Here is a 17815-nt window from a genome sequence, read left to right as displayed (position 1 = left end):
CTCCACTTAAAACACTGTTATTTTAGGAAACCACTGGGACAGGTGCAGATTTCTGTGCTGTTTTGTGCACAGTGGAGGGGCTGCACAGCCAGGTGAGTGGCACCAGGAATGGTGGAAGTGCCCAGAGCAGCTACAGGGCTGTCAGCCTCTTTCAAGTGGCAATGTTTAATTACATGGAATTCAGTCGCCTGTGTGGGGCTGGAAGAGCAGAACAGAGGTCAGAATTTAGACAGGTGAGAGATGTTGGTGATCAAATGATCCCATATCAGAGAGATCTGAAAACCTTGAGGAAGGGTCTCTTCCTCTGTGGTAATCCCAGGATCACTTGTGGGACTTGTGCTATTGGAAGGGATCTTCTCAGAGCAGAGCCTCACTCAACTCTTGTGCTTGGCTTTTCCCCACAAACCATCTCCTGCTAGTGGGGGGAAAGCTGGCAGAAGGGGTTGCTATTTTTTAGCACTTTGAGCTCTTGTGTCCTGCCCTACCTCCTAGACAGGCCACATTTTTAGAGGTGATCTCCTCCCAGGACCATAGCAATCTTCTCCAAGCACTCCTACTTTCTATGAAGGACCCTCCCCAAGTCTTATCTTCCTTCAGCTCCCTCCTGTGCTGCCCCAGGGTGTGTTTTCTGTACCTCTGGGGTACTAACTGTTGTGTGCTGATGGGTTACAAGTCCTGCATGCTATGTGCAGCAGCTGACTGAAAGGATTTGGTGTCTCCCCTGTGATGCTGAATCTGATTTTCAGCAGCACCTGAGAAGGACACCAAATAGAGGTTAGCAGTGATAGATACAGACTGCTGGCCTCTTGGGCTCTTGATTTCTTTTCCCCTCTGTGTTCATACTGAAGTATTGTTTCTGTTAATCTAAACTTCTGTTCTTTGTTGTCTCTTCTTTGCTGCAGCTGAGACTAGTGGAAGAACAAGAAGAGACTGAGCTGTGTTTGAGCCAGGAGATTTTGGACAGTGTCTGAGGATGGTGAGTATGTATATTCTTGTCTGCCTCTGTCCTCTGTGGGTGATTGTGTCTTTGTGTGTCTGTACCTTGTATTGATTTGCATACATTTAGCAACAGTAAAATAATGGGAAAGAGTGCTATAGCATTGTGTATTATGTGTAATAGTATAATAGAGCTTTTATTTCTGTGGCCAAAATGCTGTTGGTAAGGTAAGTTTACCCCTAAACTTGTTATTGGAATATACTGGGGGAAAAAGTAAATAAGACTTGGAATCCTCTTCTGCCTCCTTGGACTGCTGACAGTCACCTAGTTTCTGTGCCTTACTCATTTGTTTTTACTTTAAAACTTAATGCTGGAGCTTCTTATCCTGTTCCTCTGTCACCTCTCAGTGAAGACTTAACACCACGTGTCATGTGCTCTGGTGCCACCAAAGTAGCAGAGATTTCACAATAATTAGTCACAGAAAAAATATGAAATGAGAGGATCTGGAAAGGCTGAAACACAGCCAGCTTGCTGATAAACTTGGCTAAAGTGCCTCTAATGCCTCCAGCAAGAAATAACCCAAAATACATGCAGTCTGATGAGAGGAAGAAAGCTGGAGACAAAGAATGTTGAAAGATATGCTGAAAGTGTTGTTAGGGCTGTAGTCTGAATAGGGACTGGAAGGCAACGTGGTGCTCTGCATGTTGGGCTGTGGGTGGGCTGAGAGCCTGAGTGTTGCTGCAGTAACAGGGCAGCAGCAGCAGCTTGGTGCTCGCCAGCAGCGTGGTGTCGTGGTGGAAGGAGCACGGAGAAGAACAGCACAAACAGGCACAGGGCTGGATGTTCAAAGTGAGGACAGGAACAGTTAGGTTCAACATGCAAAGTAAAAAATCAAAACCAAAAAGTCTGGCAGAGTGCTGGAGGAAACAGTGATGTCTCCTATGGGATTGTCCCCCATGGGAGCTGTTAACTGGAGTAGAAAAGGATATGTGTTGTCTGCACTGATGGAACTGTCAGCTTTTGTAGTTATGCAGGCAGCATTTTTGGTGTGGTCTCCATTCTCATGCTCACTGGTTTTGTCTCAAATTTTCCTATGTTTTCTGTGCTGTTGGAAGAGTTTCTTGCCACACTTCAGGTTGAGGAGCTTGCTCTGGGGGGGAGGGATGAAAGTATGCCCTTGTTGTAGCCTGCTAAAGTGTTGTAGCCTGTCACAATGGAAGTGTAAAAACCCAACAAGTTGTCTGCCTGGGATCCAGAGGAGCAATGCAGATGTATCCAGATATGAATGGGGGGGAAAAAAGGGAATAAACACATGGAAAATGCATCAAAAATCCCTCCAAGTGACATGGAAAAAGCCAGGCTGGGTCCACCAAAAGCCTGGCTAGTCAGATACCCCATTAACAGGGGCCAGTGGTGAATGCTGCAGGGAGAGCTCTCACCTGCCAGGATCTGGTGTGTGCCCTCACGTGTCAGGATCTGCAGCTCAGGGACTTGGTAAGCCAGAAGGAATTTATTGATGTTTTATGAGCTCTTGGTAGACTTTTTCCTTCTGTGAATCCAACTAACTGCTTTTCAAAAGCAAGCACAGATCCCACATTGTGGTGAAGAACTGCACTGCCCCTCTGGCTTTGGTTCTGAACCTGCCCATGTCGCTTCAGTTGATGGTTCCCAGTTCTTGGGAGGGGAGTTAGTGAAGTGTGGTGCTGCCTGCAAGCATCTCCCTGCCCTTTGGGATTTTGTAGACCTCTGGCACATTCTCTTTAGACACCTGAAGAGCTCAAGTCTTTTAAATCCTTCTCTGAAGAGAAACCATCCTTAATCCCAGTCACCCCTCTCTGGGCCTGTATTCTTTTAGGAGTGCATAGGCTGGAACTTTGGATATATTAAAACATGGAAGCTTTGGCTTTTCACTGTTGTTCTTACCTGTATTTAACTTGCCCTGACCTGGCCCTGGCCTGCCCTTAGTTGTAACCACAGATGGTTTGGTTTCTTCTAGACAAGAGGGTCTGCTGTTCCTTTTGAGTACCTGAAGATGATTTTGCAGTTTGGAGCAGAGGACCTTCTGAAAAGCATTTCTGGGTTTTTCTGATTTCATTAAAATGTTCATTTGATTAATTAACTTTTTTTTCCCCCTTTAGAATAAACTACCAACCAACAAATAAACTCCTCTCACTGTTATGGAAAGAGATTACAGGCTTATTTTTTTTCTCCCACAACAAGGGGAGAGAATGCAACTTATTTCTACAGCTTGCAATTATAAGCATTTACCTCCACCTACCTACCTGAACTTCTGTCAGCAGTTGGAGGTAGAAGGGCTGATGTTAACTCTCAACAACCTCCTTTGAGTCCTTTTGTGACCTCTCTGGAGGGTTGTGACTTCAGAGTTAAAGGCAGGTCTGCAGGAGTGGAGGTGGGTTACTGGTTGATGGGTGCTCCTGTTTTCTCTTAACCCAGGGTGCTTTGGGGCTGGACCTCTTCAGCCAGCTGCTGAGAGGGTTGGCTGGAAACTCTGTTCCCTGCAGGCATGCTGAGCACTTAGTTAATTACTGGTGATCACTGCAGGCAGAAGGCACAGCACCAATGCCCTCTGGTTAGCAAGGGCATGCTGAAAAGCTGCTTCTCAGCAGCACCCCAAATGTGGATCACCAGCTGCTCTCTCCTTGCTGCTGGTAGGAATACTAGTGTTAATTAAGAGCTTTGCTTTGATTGGAAGCTTCCCCTCATGTCTTCCCCAAAGACTAGCTACTGATGAAAATGACCTTGAAGACAGCACTAGTGGTGTTTAATCCTTAACTCAGGCTAATGGAAGTTCTAATGAGAACCCAACACCTGAATACATTACTGATGGGTAAGTTAGTGCAAGCTGCTATGCTCTGACCATATGCTGTACAACTCCACAGCAGCATTCCCTCTTACTGCTGGGGATATTGAGACTGTAGACATCTGGATTTCCACAGTGATTTGTACCCACAGAGGGGATTGTGACTGTTAGTCCAGGTGAGGTTTTGCAGGTTAGCCATCCCTCATCCCCTCTTGCTGGCAAATGGACTTGATAGCCCTTGACTTCTTTCCTTTGGTCCCTCTTCTCAAAAGCTTCTTGCTTATTTCTGTTATGTGCTCACCTCTGGTCAGCTTTTTGAACAGATATTAAAGGCAGAATTACCGATCTAAAAGCTCTTCTGTCACCCTCTCAAGATGAAAAGTTGGCACTTACTATCCCATTCCTGATTTACAGGATATAAAATAGTAACTTCTCTTCACAGTAGTTTAGAGGTTTATTTCTGGGAGGCCACCTCAGTGCCTCAGCAGCCTTTCAGTTCACCAAGGACCTCCTTAGGCTTTGAGGAAACGAGCTATTTTTGTGGAGGGACCTGAAACAAAGATGTTCTGCCTCCTCTGCTTTTGTTGCACAAGTCCCTTTGGCCACAGCTAGTCAGCTCTCTGCAGCAGCTTATGTAGATGCCCTGCCTAGGCAGTGGAGAGAACTAGAAATACAGATCTGAGTGCAGCTCATCCCACCCTGATGTAGGTATCTGCTAGCAGAAAGGGGGAAAAAAGAGCTTTTAGGAAGAAATAAATGATACAAGTCTCTCCCTTCCCCCTGTGAAAAGGTCTAGATACTCAGTTCCTACCTTGATCTTCATTGCAAATACTGAGAACTGGACAGATATAAACTAGAGGAGCCTGAGAAGATCTCTGCTGCTGGGAACATCTCAGCCTGCAGCAGCCAGTGAAGGCTCAGTTCACAGCCAGAGCCCCAGGCTGTTGGACAGAACTGCCCTGGCTCCCATCGATGTGTTTCTGATGTCCTGGGAGTACCTTCCCAGGAAAATCACCTCCTCCTGCCATATTTTTTCTGTTGTTTTTCTCCATCTGCAGGCAGATTAGGGCAGTCTGCTCAATGCATGTGCTGCCAGGGACAGGGCTGCAGATTCAGGTCTCTGCCATCCAAGGTCGTAGCCCTTTGTGTTCCCTCCTCTCCCTCTGCAGGCTGATGCACTGTGCTGTGGTGGTGAAAAGCTCACCCTTAAGATGTAGAAGGAATGGAAGTGGTGCCCTCTGCCTAATGAAAGTGTACTTACAGTAATTTTACTTGTGATGCTTGAAAAGACAATGACACAAAGATGTCAGGATTGGGAAGGATGTACCTGTCCTCTGAGTGTGCTGCAGTGGCACCTCAGTGCCTGCACCGTGCTCCCAGTACATGTTCCCTGGGAATGTGGGACCAGCTCACCCCCATGAACCCCTGTGCTGCAGCCTGGGCTCCTGCTGCATGGAGGGAATATCTCCCTTGGAGGCTGCAGGATGGCCCCTTGAGTGCCAGTCCTATCTCTGCCAAGCACTATGCTCTCTCTCTGAGGCTCCAAATCCCTTTTGGGATCTTAAAGAGAGGTTGCAAGTTGTTTAAGTGCAGTGTGCAAGCAGAGATGTACTGAGTGATGGGAGAAGCAGTGTGAACAATGTGCAGTGCTAGAGGGAGGAAAAAGGGTTAATTACTGCCAACTGGCCTCAAGAACCTGTTGCTCACCTTATGTTCAGCTCCCCTCTTCCTCAGTCCACGAGGCCATTAGGATTGTTGTGGTGTGGAGAAAAGGGGGGAGGTTTATCTCTCTCACTGCGTGGATGTGCATGTGCACAACACTCAGAGGAGCCCAGTTATGTGAGAATAAACTTGTCTTCCCTGCTCTGGTGGTGGTGCTTAGTGATGACAGAGCAAATACCAGCTGGGGAGGCATCTGAGGTGGCATTTAGGAAATCCCTCTAGCTCAGTCAGCTAAAGGAGGCTGTGAATTCCCGTGCCATGGGCAGTCTCACTGCTGCTGCTTTTATCCTGGGTGATTGGATGGAGATAAATGAGTATTTTTGTGAAGAGGGGAAAATGGTGAAGTTAGAATTCAGTTCCCTCTGAAACTCTGCCAGCCTCTGAGAAGCTGTTGGACTTCAGGACAAGGTCTGCTTCTGCTCTGCACCAGATTCAGCTCTTGGGCAGAAGTTTCTAAGCTCTGTGTGAGTCTCTTTCTGATGCTAAAAGTACCAAAATATTTCAGTGAAAGCAGGAGAAGATCTATCTGGGGATGTTCAGGTCAGCTGAGGTTAGAAATTCAAAGTCATGATCCTGGTGAACAACCTTTTAACTCTGTGCAGCTCCAGCTTGGGCTTACAAAGGTCCTTCTGCAACCTGAGTTTTGGGAACAGTCCCCATGCCAGGCCTTGAACTGAGCAATGGTCTTAAAAATCTTGCTGTGGCTGTGAGCAGGTCTCTCACCTGCCTTGGCCGTGTTTATGTGTGTTTTAAACACTGGCCATGTGTTGGATGCACTTAATATGTTAAATCCTGAGGTATGCTTTGACCCTACCTAAGTCTTCAGTGTTTCAGCTTTGTTGCTTTTACAGTTTCTACAGCTAGGCTTTCTTTCCAGTATAAAAGGCTCCTTCCACCTTTTGCTGCTCTGGTTTCTCAGCAGACCTCTGGCATTCACCCCAGAGGAGTACCTGCAGGGAGAAGGGGCACCTCTCTGTGACCTTGTCCTTAACCCTGTGTTGGCACTGTGCTGACTCTGTACATAAGGCACATGTGTTTTGATTTGTGGCTGCCAGCTGGACTGAGGTGCCCCCGAGGCTGGGCAATGCCTGACTTTTGCCCACCCCTCACTGTGTAAATGGTGGAATGGAGCCAAGCTGGTAATGGGATTTCATGGCTTATCTCCAGGCTTGGGGGTATCTGGTAGGACTTTTATCCAGGCTTGTGAAGCCCATGTGTCCATGGGGTAGTCTGTTTCCTCAGCAGGGGTGTTCACTGAACAGCTTCTTGCCTGGGCACTGCTGCCTGGCAGTGACAAGGAGCAGCAGGACTGGGAGTTGCAAAGCTGTCCCTCCATTGAAGCAGCTCAGAATAATATGACCCTTAATGATTTTGCAGAGAAATGCCCACATCTTCTTAACTGACTTGAGGAAAACCTTCTGAGATGCTGTTGGTATTGCTGGGTAGAGCAGTCTGTGGTGTCTTAGGGGCAAAGATGGCCACAAATGCCTCTGTTTTGATGGTTCAGGAGCAAAAAAAGCTGGTGTTGTTTAAGCAAAATAGTTGGGCCTGGGCCTTGGCGCATCAGTGATGGGATGAGTTTTGATTTACATCTTAAGAAAGAGACTCTCACTCTTTCTTCGTGGTAGGAGGTGGAGGGCAGTGGCAGTTGGTGGTAGAAATGGAGATGGCATTGCCCAGGAGGCTGCTGTCTTGGGGCTTCTGGGGCGGGCTGTGACCTGGGGAGCTGGCTGTTTGCTCCTGGACTTGACGAACAACTCGTAAGTCAGCTCCTGCGGGGCTGGGGTAGGAAGCTGGGGGCTCACCCATGTCACTTCCCACACCCGAGGCATTTCCCCAGTGTGTGCCAGCATAGCCAAACGGCAGTGGGGAAACTTCCCGAGGGAGCCAACTGTGCTTGTGCTCAGGCGGGGCAGGAGGCCCTGGGGAGCCCTGTGTGCACCGGGAACCAGGCTCTAGCACGTGAGTGCTGGGAGCCAGAGCCAGCCTGCTGCTCCCTGCACGCTCAGGAGCTCCTGCCAAGGGGGACTTAAAGGCTCGGGAGTATTCAGCAGTGAGGAAGCAGCAGGGCAGCCCCTTTGTCCTTCCTTCCCCGAGCAAGCAGAGGGGCGGCTGCCAGGCTGGTGGGAGGCAGCCCGTGGCTCACAGGCAAAGGTTCGCAGCGGGAGGCTCCCGCCGGAGCATCCGACGGCAGCGCTCGGGGCCATGGGCTCGCCGCCGGGGCACAAAGGCTGCTGGGCGCTGTTGTTGCTGGCGCACACGCCATCGGTGCGGCACAGGCGGGGGCCGTGCCCTGCCCGGGGCTGTGCCCGGCCCGGGGCCGCGTCTCCCGGCCGCTGCTGCGCTGGGCGAGCCCGGGGATGCGGCGCTGGCGCACGGGCACGGGCAGGGCTCCGGCGGGGTCGCGCCGGGCGGTTCCTCCACCCGCTGTGTCTCCGTCTCGCTCGCCAGGGACACGCTTAGATGGCAGAGCCGCGCTCGGCGGCCTTCGGAGGTAGGTGGAGTCTGGCCGTCCTCCGCCCCCCCTCCCTCCATTGTCGGCGGCGGCGCGGCCGCTGCTCCGGCTGCAGGGATGCTCCTGCCCTTCGCGGCGGAGCCGGCGGGCTGCGGCGGGCCCGGGGCCGCGGGCTGCGAGCCGCTGCCGCCAGCAGCAGAGGGCCGGAGGACAGAGATGCTGCTTGTGTGTGCCCGGCCCAGCCGCCGCCTCGGGAAATGAACATGAGTCTGCCAGGCCGTGTCTCCTGCTCCATGCTCAACTGCTTTGTAAGTGATGCTTTTTATTTCCTACCCCCCTCCTCTCCTCCGTGCCGGTGGGGCTGGAAGCCAGCTTCTCTCTCCGGCTCCCATGCTGACTTGGCTGCCCCAGATCAGGCCTGTCCTTGAGGATCCTCCTGCCCTGGCTGTGCTTGGCCTGGCACGTCACCCCCCAGCAAAGGGGGATCCCCTTCTCCTCCCTTCTCCATCCCTGCCACGTGCTGCCAGGGGATGCCGTGGCCCCTGTTTCGGCCGTGCCGCTGTCCTGCTCGAGCCCAAGGGCACAGCAGTGCCTGCATGGCAGGTTGAGTCAGCCAGGAGGCCCCAGTGACCGTGTGCTGTGCCACACAGGCCAGTCCTTGCCTGGAGCTGGAAAATTACTGTGAGAGCAGCTGACCCAGGGGAGTGAGGATGGTGCTGTAGCAGGAGGGGGTCCTGAGCTTTGGGGGTTTTATACTTTCAGGGAAAGGAGTTTTCTGGCTCAGGGGAGATCTGATACCTCTTCCTGCAGAAAGGACCCCCTCCTCCCACCCCCATGGGCTCTCAGGGCTTCAGGAGATGTCTGGCTTGTGAAGAGAGTGGGATCCTGAGCCCCCCTGCCCTGCTGATACTCTGGGATGGAGCTGTGGCAGGAGATGCTCAGCCTCCTGCCTGTCATTTCATGCGGCAGGCGAGGAGGGATTCAAGGACATCCAGGCCGGTGAAGAGCCTGAGCTGCTCTGTTCCAGTTCCTGCTGCTCCCTGGGATTTCTTTGTGAGCTGCAAAGTGATGATGGGAGAGGATCTCTGCTCTCTGGCTGCTGCACCAGCATGCAGTCTTACACCTTTTCTTTGTGCTCTCCTGGGCTGGTGCCTCAACATCAGAGCAAGCTGCTGGCAGGAGAGGCCCCTGAACCCCCCGTGGTCCCCAGTAACTGGCTGCTGCTGGAGCAGATGCTGTGCCCTGTGTCCCTTGCAGCCTCACACAGAGTCCTGCTGAGAGGGGAGGAAGAGGCAGAGCCTTTGCCTCCAGCTGGCATTGATGCTGAGTTTTATGCAAGCTCCAAGCAGTGTGTGCACAGGTACCTCTGGACCTGGGAAGAATGGGGGCTGTGTGGGGTCTGGCTGCCCCTGTCTGAGGTCCAGGGACCTGGTTCTGGTTTGAGTGACTTACCCGGAAAGCGATTCAGTTGTAAAAGAAACACAGGAGCCTAGAGGAGCTATGGTTAGAGAGCAAGAGGCGTTCTGAAGCTGTTCCCACACCAAATGCACATGGAATTAACACTGTCCTGGGCTCCCAGCAGTGAGCATCCTCAGCTGTGTCTGGATGCTGCTTGTTTGTGCAGTGAGCTGGTGGTTTGACTGTGTGGAGTGAGGGCTAGTGAAAATTTGGACTGTGATTTCCAGTTTGGGACCTGATTCACACACTCCATGTGTCCTCTCAGCACTTCTGAGGCCTCCTGAGGATGAATGCCCTGCTTGGGTGCTGTCACCAGTCAGCAATGCATGTTGTGAGTTGGGCACACTGGGGTGTAGCTGTTACGGGGTGGTAACGTTTCATTTCTGTGTATTCTGCTCAGAAATCTTTATCCTCTTCCCGTATTTCTTTGAGCTAAGAGTGAAAGTGAAAACTCCCAAAAGAAAGCACTCCTTAGGAACATAAGAGGAAGAAAAGCAGGTAGAAGCTGGACTGTAGGTGGGAACACTCTGTGTTGCAGTGTGTCTGCTGTTAGGCCATAGTGGAGGAAATAGGGTAACATCTCCTGTGACAAATTGCTGTCACATCAGTCCCAGCTTCTGTCTGTGGTCAAGGTGTATCTACTTGGCTTTCCAAATGCCACATAGCTGGAAGAGATGAAACTTGCAGATCTGCCTTGGTCTTTCACTGTGATGTGGGTATTCTGCAACAGCCAGAGGAACTGCTGAGGTCCTGCAATGCAGAGAGTACGGTCTGGAGGCAGAACAGGCATTGCCATGCACAGGTCCAGGGGATTCCCAAGGTATTGGGGTGCCAAGAATATCCAGCAGCTTCAGTTTTTGGCTTTTGATAACAGTGTTATCTCCCTCCATGTGTGTTTTGTTTGCAATGCAGGGTGAGGAAGGCCCTCCCAGTTTGGAGTATATCCAGGCCAAGGACTTGTTCCCACCAAAGGAGCTCGTGAAGGAGGAAGAGTCATTGCAGGTAAGGAAGTAAGAAAACCAACACAGCTTTGGGATTCATCAGACTGGCCTCTGGTACTGTGAAACCTGAGAGCCCAGGACATGTTCTGGAGGCCGTGGGAGCTGGCTGGTGCTGTAGGTCAGATTGGGATCGATAGGTCCTTGTGAGGCTGCTGATGGCTGCTCTGCCTGCCCTGGCCCTGCCTCCCCAGCCCTGCTGAGACACTGCCATTTGTACAGCATCACATCTGCTGCTTGGAAATACAACGTGATGCAATACAGAGCTGTCCTGGGTATCCCCTGTCCTCTGCCTGTGCTGACAGTGAGAAACTGTGACACTGCCTGCGTAGCTGTCTGCAGCACGTAGATGCTTTCTGGGACAGGTCAAGCATCAGGCTGTGTTCTGTGGAGCCATAGCATGCAATTGCAATAGCTGATCTGGCCTTAATACACTTTGGTCCTGGCATCCTCCAACTGCAGAGCTGTTGGAAGCAGAAGCCTCTCATGAGGTGTCCTTCGAAGACGCAGCATCTCATGGGGCTGGGCAGTGAGTACCAGCTCTGTTTCGTGCTGTTGTCTGCTCTTACTGCATGAAGAGAACCCTTTCACTCAGGAGATGCATTACAGGGGCAGTGGGAAGAGTGGCTCTTGGCATTTATGGTGCACAAAGTACTCTGCATGTGTCCTGAATTAGTGATGTCTCCCTTGCAGGTCCCATTCACTGTGTTGCAGGGTGAGGGAGTAGAGTACCTTGGCCATGCAAACGATGCTGTGATCGCCATCTCCAACTACCGCCTGCATATCAAGTTCAAGGATTCTGTCATCAATGTGAGTCTGGAGCTGCCTGTTCCTCCTGCCTGACCCATCACCTCTGGCAGTGGTTCTGGGAGTGATGGGGCACAAGGCATTTCTGTGGTCTGTGGTGTGGGAGCTGTGCCTCTTGAAGGATGCCAAGCCTGAGGCTGTCTCTGGTTGCGGCTGCTCACGGGGTTGCTGTTTTGCTGCTTCATTTTGGTGTGTGGATGGAGTTTTCCTCTGGGTAACGATTAGGTCTTTCCTCTGCTGTTCTCTTTAAATTCAAGCATTAAACTTGGCACTTCTAAGACTGTAAAGGTCTCTTTCAGGCCAGTTTTAATGAGACTTCTCCTACCTGGAGACCAGCAACAGAGTCAGACAGTAGTAGCCTGAGGCTTTCTCTCACTGTCTTGACTTGCCGTCTTTTATTGCAGCTTTTGTTTGTCTGTTACCTGTGTGTGTGTCTGGATTTAGTCTGTGACTGGCCCCAGGTAGGAGACTACCCAGGGACAGAGTAGAAATTGGAATAGTTATTGTGGAAGGAGGCTCTGATGAGTCATGAAGCTTCCTAAACCTTGGAGTAGGTTTGTATTTTGAGCTAGAAGCTCATGATTGTTTAAAGAGCCATAACTGTGTGTCATGGGCCCACAGGCAAGGCTGCTGTATCTGCTGAGTGGTGTGGTATGTCTTGTCATGCCTGACATCTGTCCCTCACAGGTGCCTTTGAGGATGATGGAAAGTGTGGAGTGTCGGGATATGTTCCAGCTTCACATTGTCTGCAAGGACTCCAAAGTGATCAGGTATGCCTTTATTGCAGTGGTGTAGATGCCACTGCAGGCTGGCTGCTCTGCTGTGTCCCTCTGTGCTGCCTTTGGAAGGCAGCTCCTCATGGCCAAGGTTCCTAAGACTTGGTACTCTGTTCCTTTTCCTAGTTAAGTGGAACAGAGCTCCCAGTCTGTGCATCTTGACTGAATGAACGTGCCCACTGAGGATGATTTGCATTTGGGTTTGCAGGTGCCATTTTTCCACCTTCAAGCAGTGCCAGGAGTGGCTGAAGAGGCTGACTCGAGCCATTGCCCGCCCTGCTAAGCCTGAGGACCTCTTTGCATTTGCCTACCACGCCTGGTGCTTGGGAGTCTGTGTTGATGAGGAGGACCAACATGCACATCTCTGCCGGCCAGGTAAGCTCCTGGCCTCTCCCTTGCCTGCTCTTCTCTCCAGAAACACTGCAATGCATTTTGAACTGTGGTTCATAACCTAATGTCTGGTTATGTCTCAATCTCTGCTGTAGCCATAGCCCAAGGTAATCTTGCTGAGGGGCATCCTGTACCTGGCCTGGGGATCCAGCTGATGGCCAACTGCAGCTCAATAACAAGCACAGTGAGAGAAATAATAGTAGTAAACACAATAAGGATCATCCTGAGCCAGTAGCACATAAGCAGCTTTTTCCACTCTCCTTGTGAGAGAGGGAAACATCCCACACTTCAGTACTCTCATCATGGTGGTGGAGAGCTGAAGCAGCCGTGTCCCTGGATAGTCAACATCATCAGCCTTTTGGTTTCTGAAGCAAGATCCTTGCCATCCAGCTGTCCTGTGGTTTCTCTCCAGGCTGTGATAGTTGCTGTGGAGCTGCCACTAACATGTTTAGATTTCATCAGTTCTGCACAGCTGTCAGTAAATGCCCTGTGCTCTGTTCTTCCAGGAGACCACGTGAGATACCGATTTGAGATGGAGCTGGTGAGGATGGGCTTTGACTTGCAGAACGTCTGGCGCGTCTCTGACATCAACAACAATTACAAGTGAGTGTTTCACCACCAGGTTCTCCCCATTCTCCTCTTTCCTTACCTCCTTCCCTTTGCAATCCCTGTGCAGAGCCATGGGTGAGTCAGACTCCAGCTAATCCTCTTTCCTGGCCTTGATAACCCTCAGGCAGATCAGCATATGAGACACATCTCTTTCCTTCCTGCCGTTCACATCATGGAATCGTGGAAGGGTACATGCCAAACTCAGAGCTGGCAGCATCTAAATGCTGGCTCAGGTAGTTTATACTGTGGTGGGCATAATTCATCCTTGAAGATGTTAAGAAGTCTTAGAGGAACCATCCCTCACAGGATTGCCTGACATAGGTCAGTTGTTCTCTCTCAAATGCTCCCACTGTTTGAAGTAAAACCAGGAAGTTTTCAGAAAGCTGAGCAGCTCTTCAGCTCTGAGAGTCTGAGGCCAAGCAGCTGAGGGGGGCTGTCAGGATGCTCAGAAGTCTGGGGAGTGAGAGAGACTTGTTCAGTCTACTGCAGGAAAGGCTAAAGGGTGATGTACTTGCAGCCTACAGCTGCTGGAAGGGTATTCACAAAGGTGAAACTCTTCTGACAGTGGCAAATGACTGAACCAAGAGGCAGCAGCCACAAGGTGCAGTGTGGGAGGCTCAGGCTGGACATGGGAGGAAAAGGTATCGTCCCCCAGGAGTGTGTCAGTGATTCCAGCCTGTGTGCTACTCCTGGAGGAGGGCTCAGGAGCTCTTGCAGAAGCACTGCAGCATTCTTTGCAGCAGGTGGCATTAAGCCAACAGGATTTCATTAAGCTTTGACAGATGTAGTCACTTGTGCATTCCTTATAACCCTTTTCTTGAGATGACTGCTATCCCCCAGTCTTTTCTCTCTGTCTCAGTCACTGAAGGCATCTCCTTCACCTGTGTATTGGACAGTTCCAGGTCAGTTTCTTGTGAGACCCTGAGAAGCCTCATTCATGCAGGCCTGGGGAAATCCTGGTGGAGTTTTGCAGTTTGCTGCCTGTTCTCTCTTCCTCAAGAATCCAGGCAGCAAGCACTAGATGTGGGGGTTGATTTTCAGTTTCTGCTTGGCCATAGTAGCCACATTTTGGGCTATTAACATCACTTCTGTTGTACTTGCACAGTTTCTCCAAGGATGTCAAATAAAGATGGTTCTGCTGAACTGCTTGGTTTTGGAGTGCACAGCCTGTAGGCCTCTGACCTGAGGAGAGTCTCTGTGTCTTTGAGACTTTCTCTGCTGCTAGATTTTGGGATGTGATTCCTTCTTACATCAGAAAGTTGAACTTAGATTGGCCATCTGTGGTTCACATCCTGGCCAGTAACACACAGCAATCAGCCAGCTTCTCTAAAGACAGAGGTTTTATTTCCAACCAAACCAGGGAAGAAAGAACTTGAAACAAACTGGATACAGGCCTGGTTGTGCTTTCCTCCATCTGCTGGGTTCCTGCCTGGGGATCCTGACAGGTCACAGCTTCCTGCAGACATCCTGACAACTCAAAGGTGGTGTCATCTGCTTGTGCAACTGAGAAACCAGTTCTCTCTTGCTGCACACAGGGCAGTGTGTCTTTAAATCCTGCCTTGGCTTTTGATCGTTACCACCTGCCTCTATTCACAGGAATCAGGTTACTTTTTAACCGTTTATATAGTCCTTTTATCTTTTATTTCCCAGCACTGGCAAAACAGTGTTGTTATAGACAGGATACTCCAAGGTAATGGCTTTGTTCATTGTCTTTCAAGTCTCTTTTGAGATGTCCTTATCTGGAAACTGTAATCTTCTTCCTGGCGACAGCCATCATAAAATTAGAGCAATACAAGCATATAACAACCCCTCCTTTAGTCTTGATACAAGGATACTATTTCAGCATACATTGATAATAAACTTATGGCATGGTCTCTGTGTGGCTCTCACATCTCCAGTGATCTGTATACCCAGAGAAAAGGCCACGTCCTGGCACTGCCCATCTACTGCAGCCGTGCTGGGCAGGGGAGTTGTTTCATCCCCTGGTGGGTTTGGTGTGTGTGGAGTTCCCTCAAAAAGGAAGAGAAAACCCATTCTCCTTCTTTCAGTGTTGATGTTTGCTTTTGCCTTTGATCTTTTACAGTTATGACTTTATTTATTTTTGCCTTTATGAGGAAAAAGCTGCCTGGCATTCTGTGTTACAGCTTTGGGCAGCTGATGTTTCCTGTTCCTAGGACAAGGGGCAGACTGGGTGATCTGAAAGGTCTCTCCCGGCTGAAACGATTCTGTGATGCTGTATTTTGTCTTATTTTGTTACAATTCTCTACAAATTTGAATGCTGTCCTTTGCTTTTATTGGAAAAGTGGCAGTCAGTGTTCTTGTGTTTGCCACATGGGTAGGTAGACCAGAGGACTGTTAGTGATGTGTGTGTGTGTTCTGCCAGGGAAGATCTCTCACTGAACTGCCTCTTAGCTTTGGGGTAAGAAGATGCTTCGTCAGTCCCTGTGTGTAGGTGTGGCTTGTGCTGTTCGATGTGTTTTGTTACAGCCACCTTTTTCTGGGACTAGACCTCACAGTTTTAAATGTCTCCTTGGGTGTTGTGGGTCAGTGTGGTCCCAGGGGTGTTTCAGGCTGCTGCTGTATGACCTGTCTCTTCCCTGTCCATCTCTTCCCCGTGACACGTGAGCATACTGCACAACACAAGTCCCTTAGGACTCCCTTTGTTGTGAAAAACAGCCATTGCAGTCTGTACTGTTTCTTATCTCTTCAAGAGTTACTGTTAAGAGGAGCTTCCTTCAAGTCTTTGGTGAACAACCTGTAAAAATACCCCAACCCAACCAAAACATCTGGAAATCCAAACCCAGCCCAGGTGCAGCCCCATGAGCTGCATCTGCTGCTTCAGGGATCTTTCCAGCAAGCTCACATACGTGATGTGCAACCTCCCCTCCACCAGAGCCATGTTGACTCTTCCCAAGTGCCCCATGTTTACCTTTGCACCAACTGTGACACTTGCTTTGTCCAGAAGTCTGACTCCAGTGGTTTCCCACGTTCACCCCAGAAACCTTCTTACAAACTTGGTCCCGTGTTTGCCACCTTTCATTCCTCTGGCACCCGAGCCAAGGTAAGCAATAGCTTACACGTCTTGGTTAACCATTCACCTGGTGCATGTTTGAGCTGCTCTAAAGATGTTGAGCATTATCTAGTCCTGGTGATTAGTTCCTCCTTGTAGCAGATTCTTCTAAAACTTCCCCTGCAGAAGCTTCCATGTTCCTCTCTTCTCGTGCCTTGGCTCCTGTAAAACAAGGTTAGATGTGGCACCTTTGGTGTTCAGCAGCCACAACACAAATACTTCTGATTTTCTGGCATGTATTAGACCTTCCATTTCAGTAACAGGCTGATTCCTCCACTTTCTGCCAGGGAACTGATTCTGGTTTTGTTTCTGTAAAGCCCATTCTTCCATGGACTCAGCTATTCCAAAAGCTCCTCCAGGTTTAAGAGGTGCTAACCCTCTTCCACATACCTGTGTTCTCAGTCACACTTCGGTGCTTCTCTCATTTCCTGACCAGCTTCACACGTGGAATCTGAGGCATTTCAGAGATGTCCATGCCTAGACATCTCACCACAGACATCCTGGCTTTTGGCTTCTTACCTGACAGCTTTAATTTTGCATCCTGGATTCCTCTCCCTCACCCTGTTGTTCTGATTCAGCAGCCTGACCTTGCTTTCTGCCTGGGGCTTTCGGAGAAGCCGTCTAGACGCTGTATGAAATGTCGTCTTCCAACGTGGCACTTCGTGATGCTAGAGAGGAACTGAATAATACCAAGTGCGTGCCTTTTTCCATCAGCTGGGATAGCCCAAGCTCAGGGAAACACCAGGCCACTCTCTGAAGCTCACTGGCTGGACAGTTTCACCCCCCTCCCTTTACATCCCATCCGCCCCGAAAGGTTCCTCCTAAATGATGTGAGTTCTAGCTTACAGCTAGAGCTTCTCTTTGATGTTCCCTTGCCATGTAGGGCTTTGCCTGCCCTGGGCTGCTGGAGCTCATCTGGGCCAGATCCAGGCAGAGCTTTGTCTCTGAAGCCTGTGACCTGCCCTGTGTGTGGCTGTGGGCTGTGAGTGGCAGGGGCAGGGCAGCAGCTGCAGCAACCAGGAAGCCCCAGTGCTCCTGGGCTTTAAATGTGCTTCATTCTCCTTGTATTGCTCTGTCCCCTTCTCCCCAGCACTCTACCTGTCCCACTCTTTCCCTTGGCTCCCCTCTTGCCTTGTTGATAATGTACTTGCAGTTGGGTTTTCAACACTTCTGTTGGGATTTAAGCATTTGCAGTGCTGTTGCCTCCTCTCATCTCCCCCACCCTCCACAGCTGAACTGCTCATTTGCTTCAGGAGACGTGGGGCTCCTCTGGTACTGCAGCTCTGTGTGCTGAGGAGTTGGGTGTCCCCTGCTATATTAGCACAGGGACTTGCCCATCACAGCCCTCTCACTGCTGGCATGTATTCAGCTGTGTGTTAGGAAGCTGGTTTGTGGCAGCTCACCAAACAAGGTATTCTTTTAGCTTTCCCTCGTGTCATTTTGTTATAACATACACCAAGCCACCATCACCATCTTTCTGGGCACAGTTATGTCTTCCTTGCAGAGAAATGTGTGACTTTTATCAGTGATGACCTGTTTTGTGCCAGGTAGGAAGTGGCAGTTGATCATTTGCCAGCAGTTGTGTGTGTTTTGGTGTTTGCAAGTGCTTGAAAACCAAAACCCCACAGAAACTGAGGACTTGTTCCCCTAAACTCTCATGAACTCTCAAATCCAGAGGCATACTTAGCGTGAGCCCAGAGGTGAGGCTTGAGGTTGAAAGGGTGTTGTGTTCCCTCAGTCCTGACAGCATTTCTTTGGGCCCTTTTTCCCAT

General features: G+C 50.2%; 1 protein-coding gene across 1 annotated transcript in view; it reads left to right on the top strand.

Annotated features, from left to right (window-relative positions):
* MTMR4 (myotubularin related protein 4) overlaps positions 1–17815 on the top strand; it is a 48625-nt gene that overhangs the window by 18309 nt on the left and 12501 nt on the right. Inside the window, exons 2-7 of the mRNA XM_062012483.1 lie at positions 903–976; positions 10306–10395; positions 11085–11201; positions 11886–11968; positions 12183–12349; positions 12871–12967. Of these exons, the coding sequence (XP_061868467.1) occupies positions 974–976; positions 10306–10395; positions 11085–11201; positions 11886–11968; positions 12183–12349; positions 12871–12967 (557 nt within the window). The 5' untranslated portion in view covers positions 903–973. The remainder of the gene's footprint in view (positions 1–902; positions 977–10305; positions 10396–11084; positions 11202–11885; positions 11969–12182; positions 12350–12870; positions 12968–17815) is intronic.

Source organism: Colius striatus, chromosome 20, assembly GCF_028858725.1.
Source record: "Colius striatus isolate bColStr4 chromosome 20, bColStr4.1.hap1, whole genome shotgun sequence".
Lineage (NCBI taxonomy): Eukaryota > Metazoa > Chordata > Aves > Coliiformes > Coliidae > Colius > Colius striatus.
Note: the sequence above shows the minus strand (reverse complement) of the source record. Positions and strands in the feature narration are given on the sequence as shown.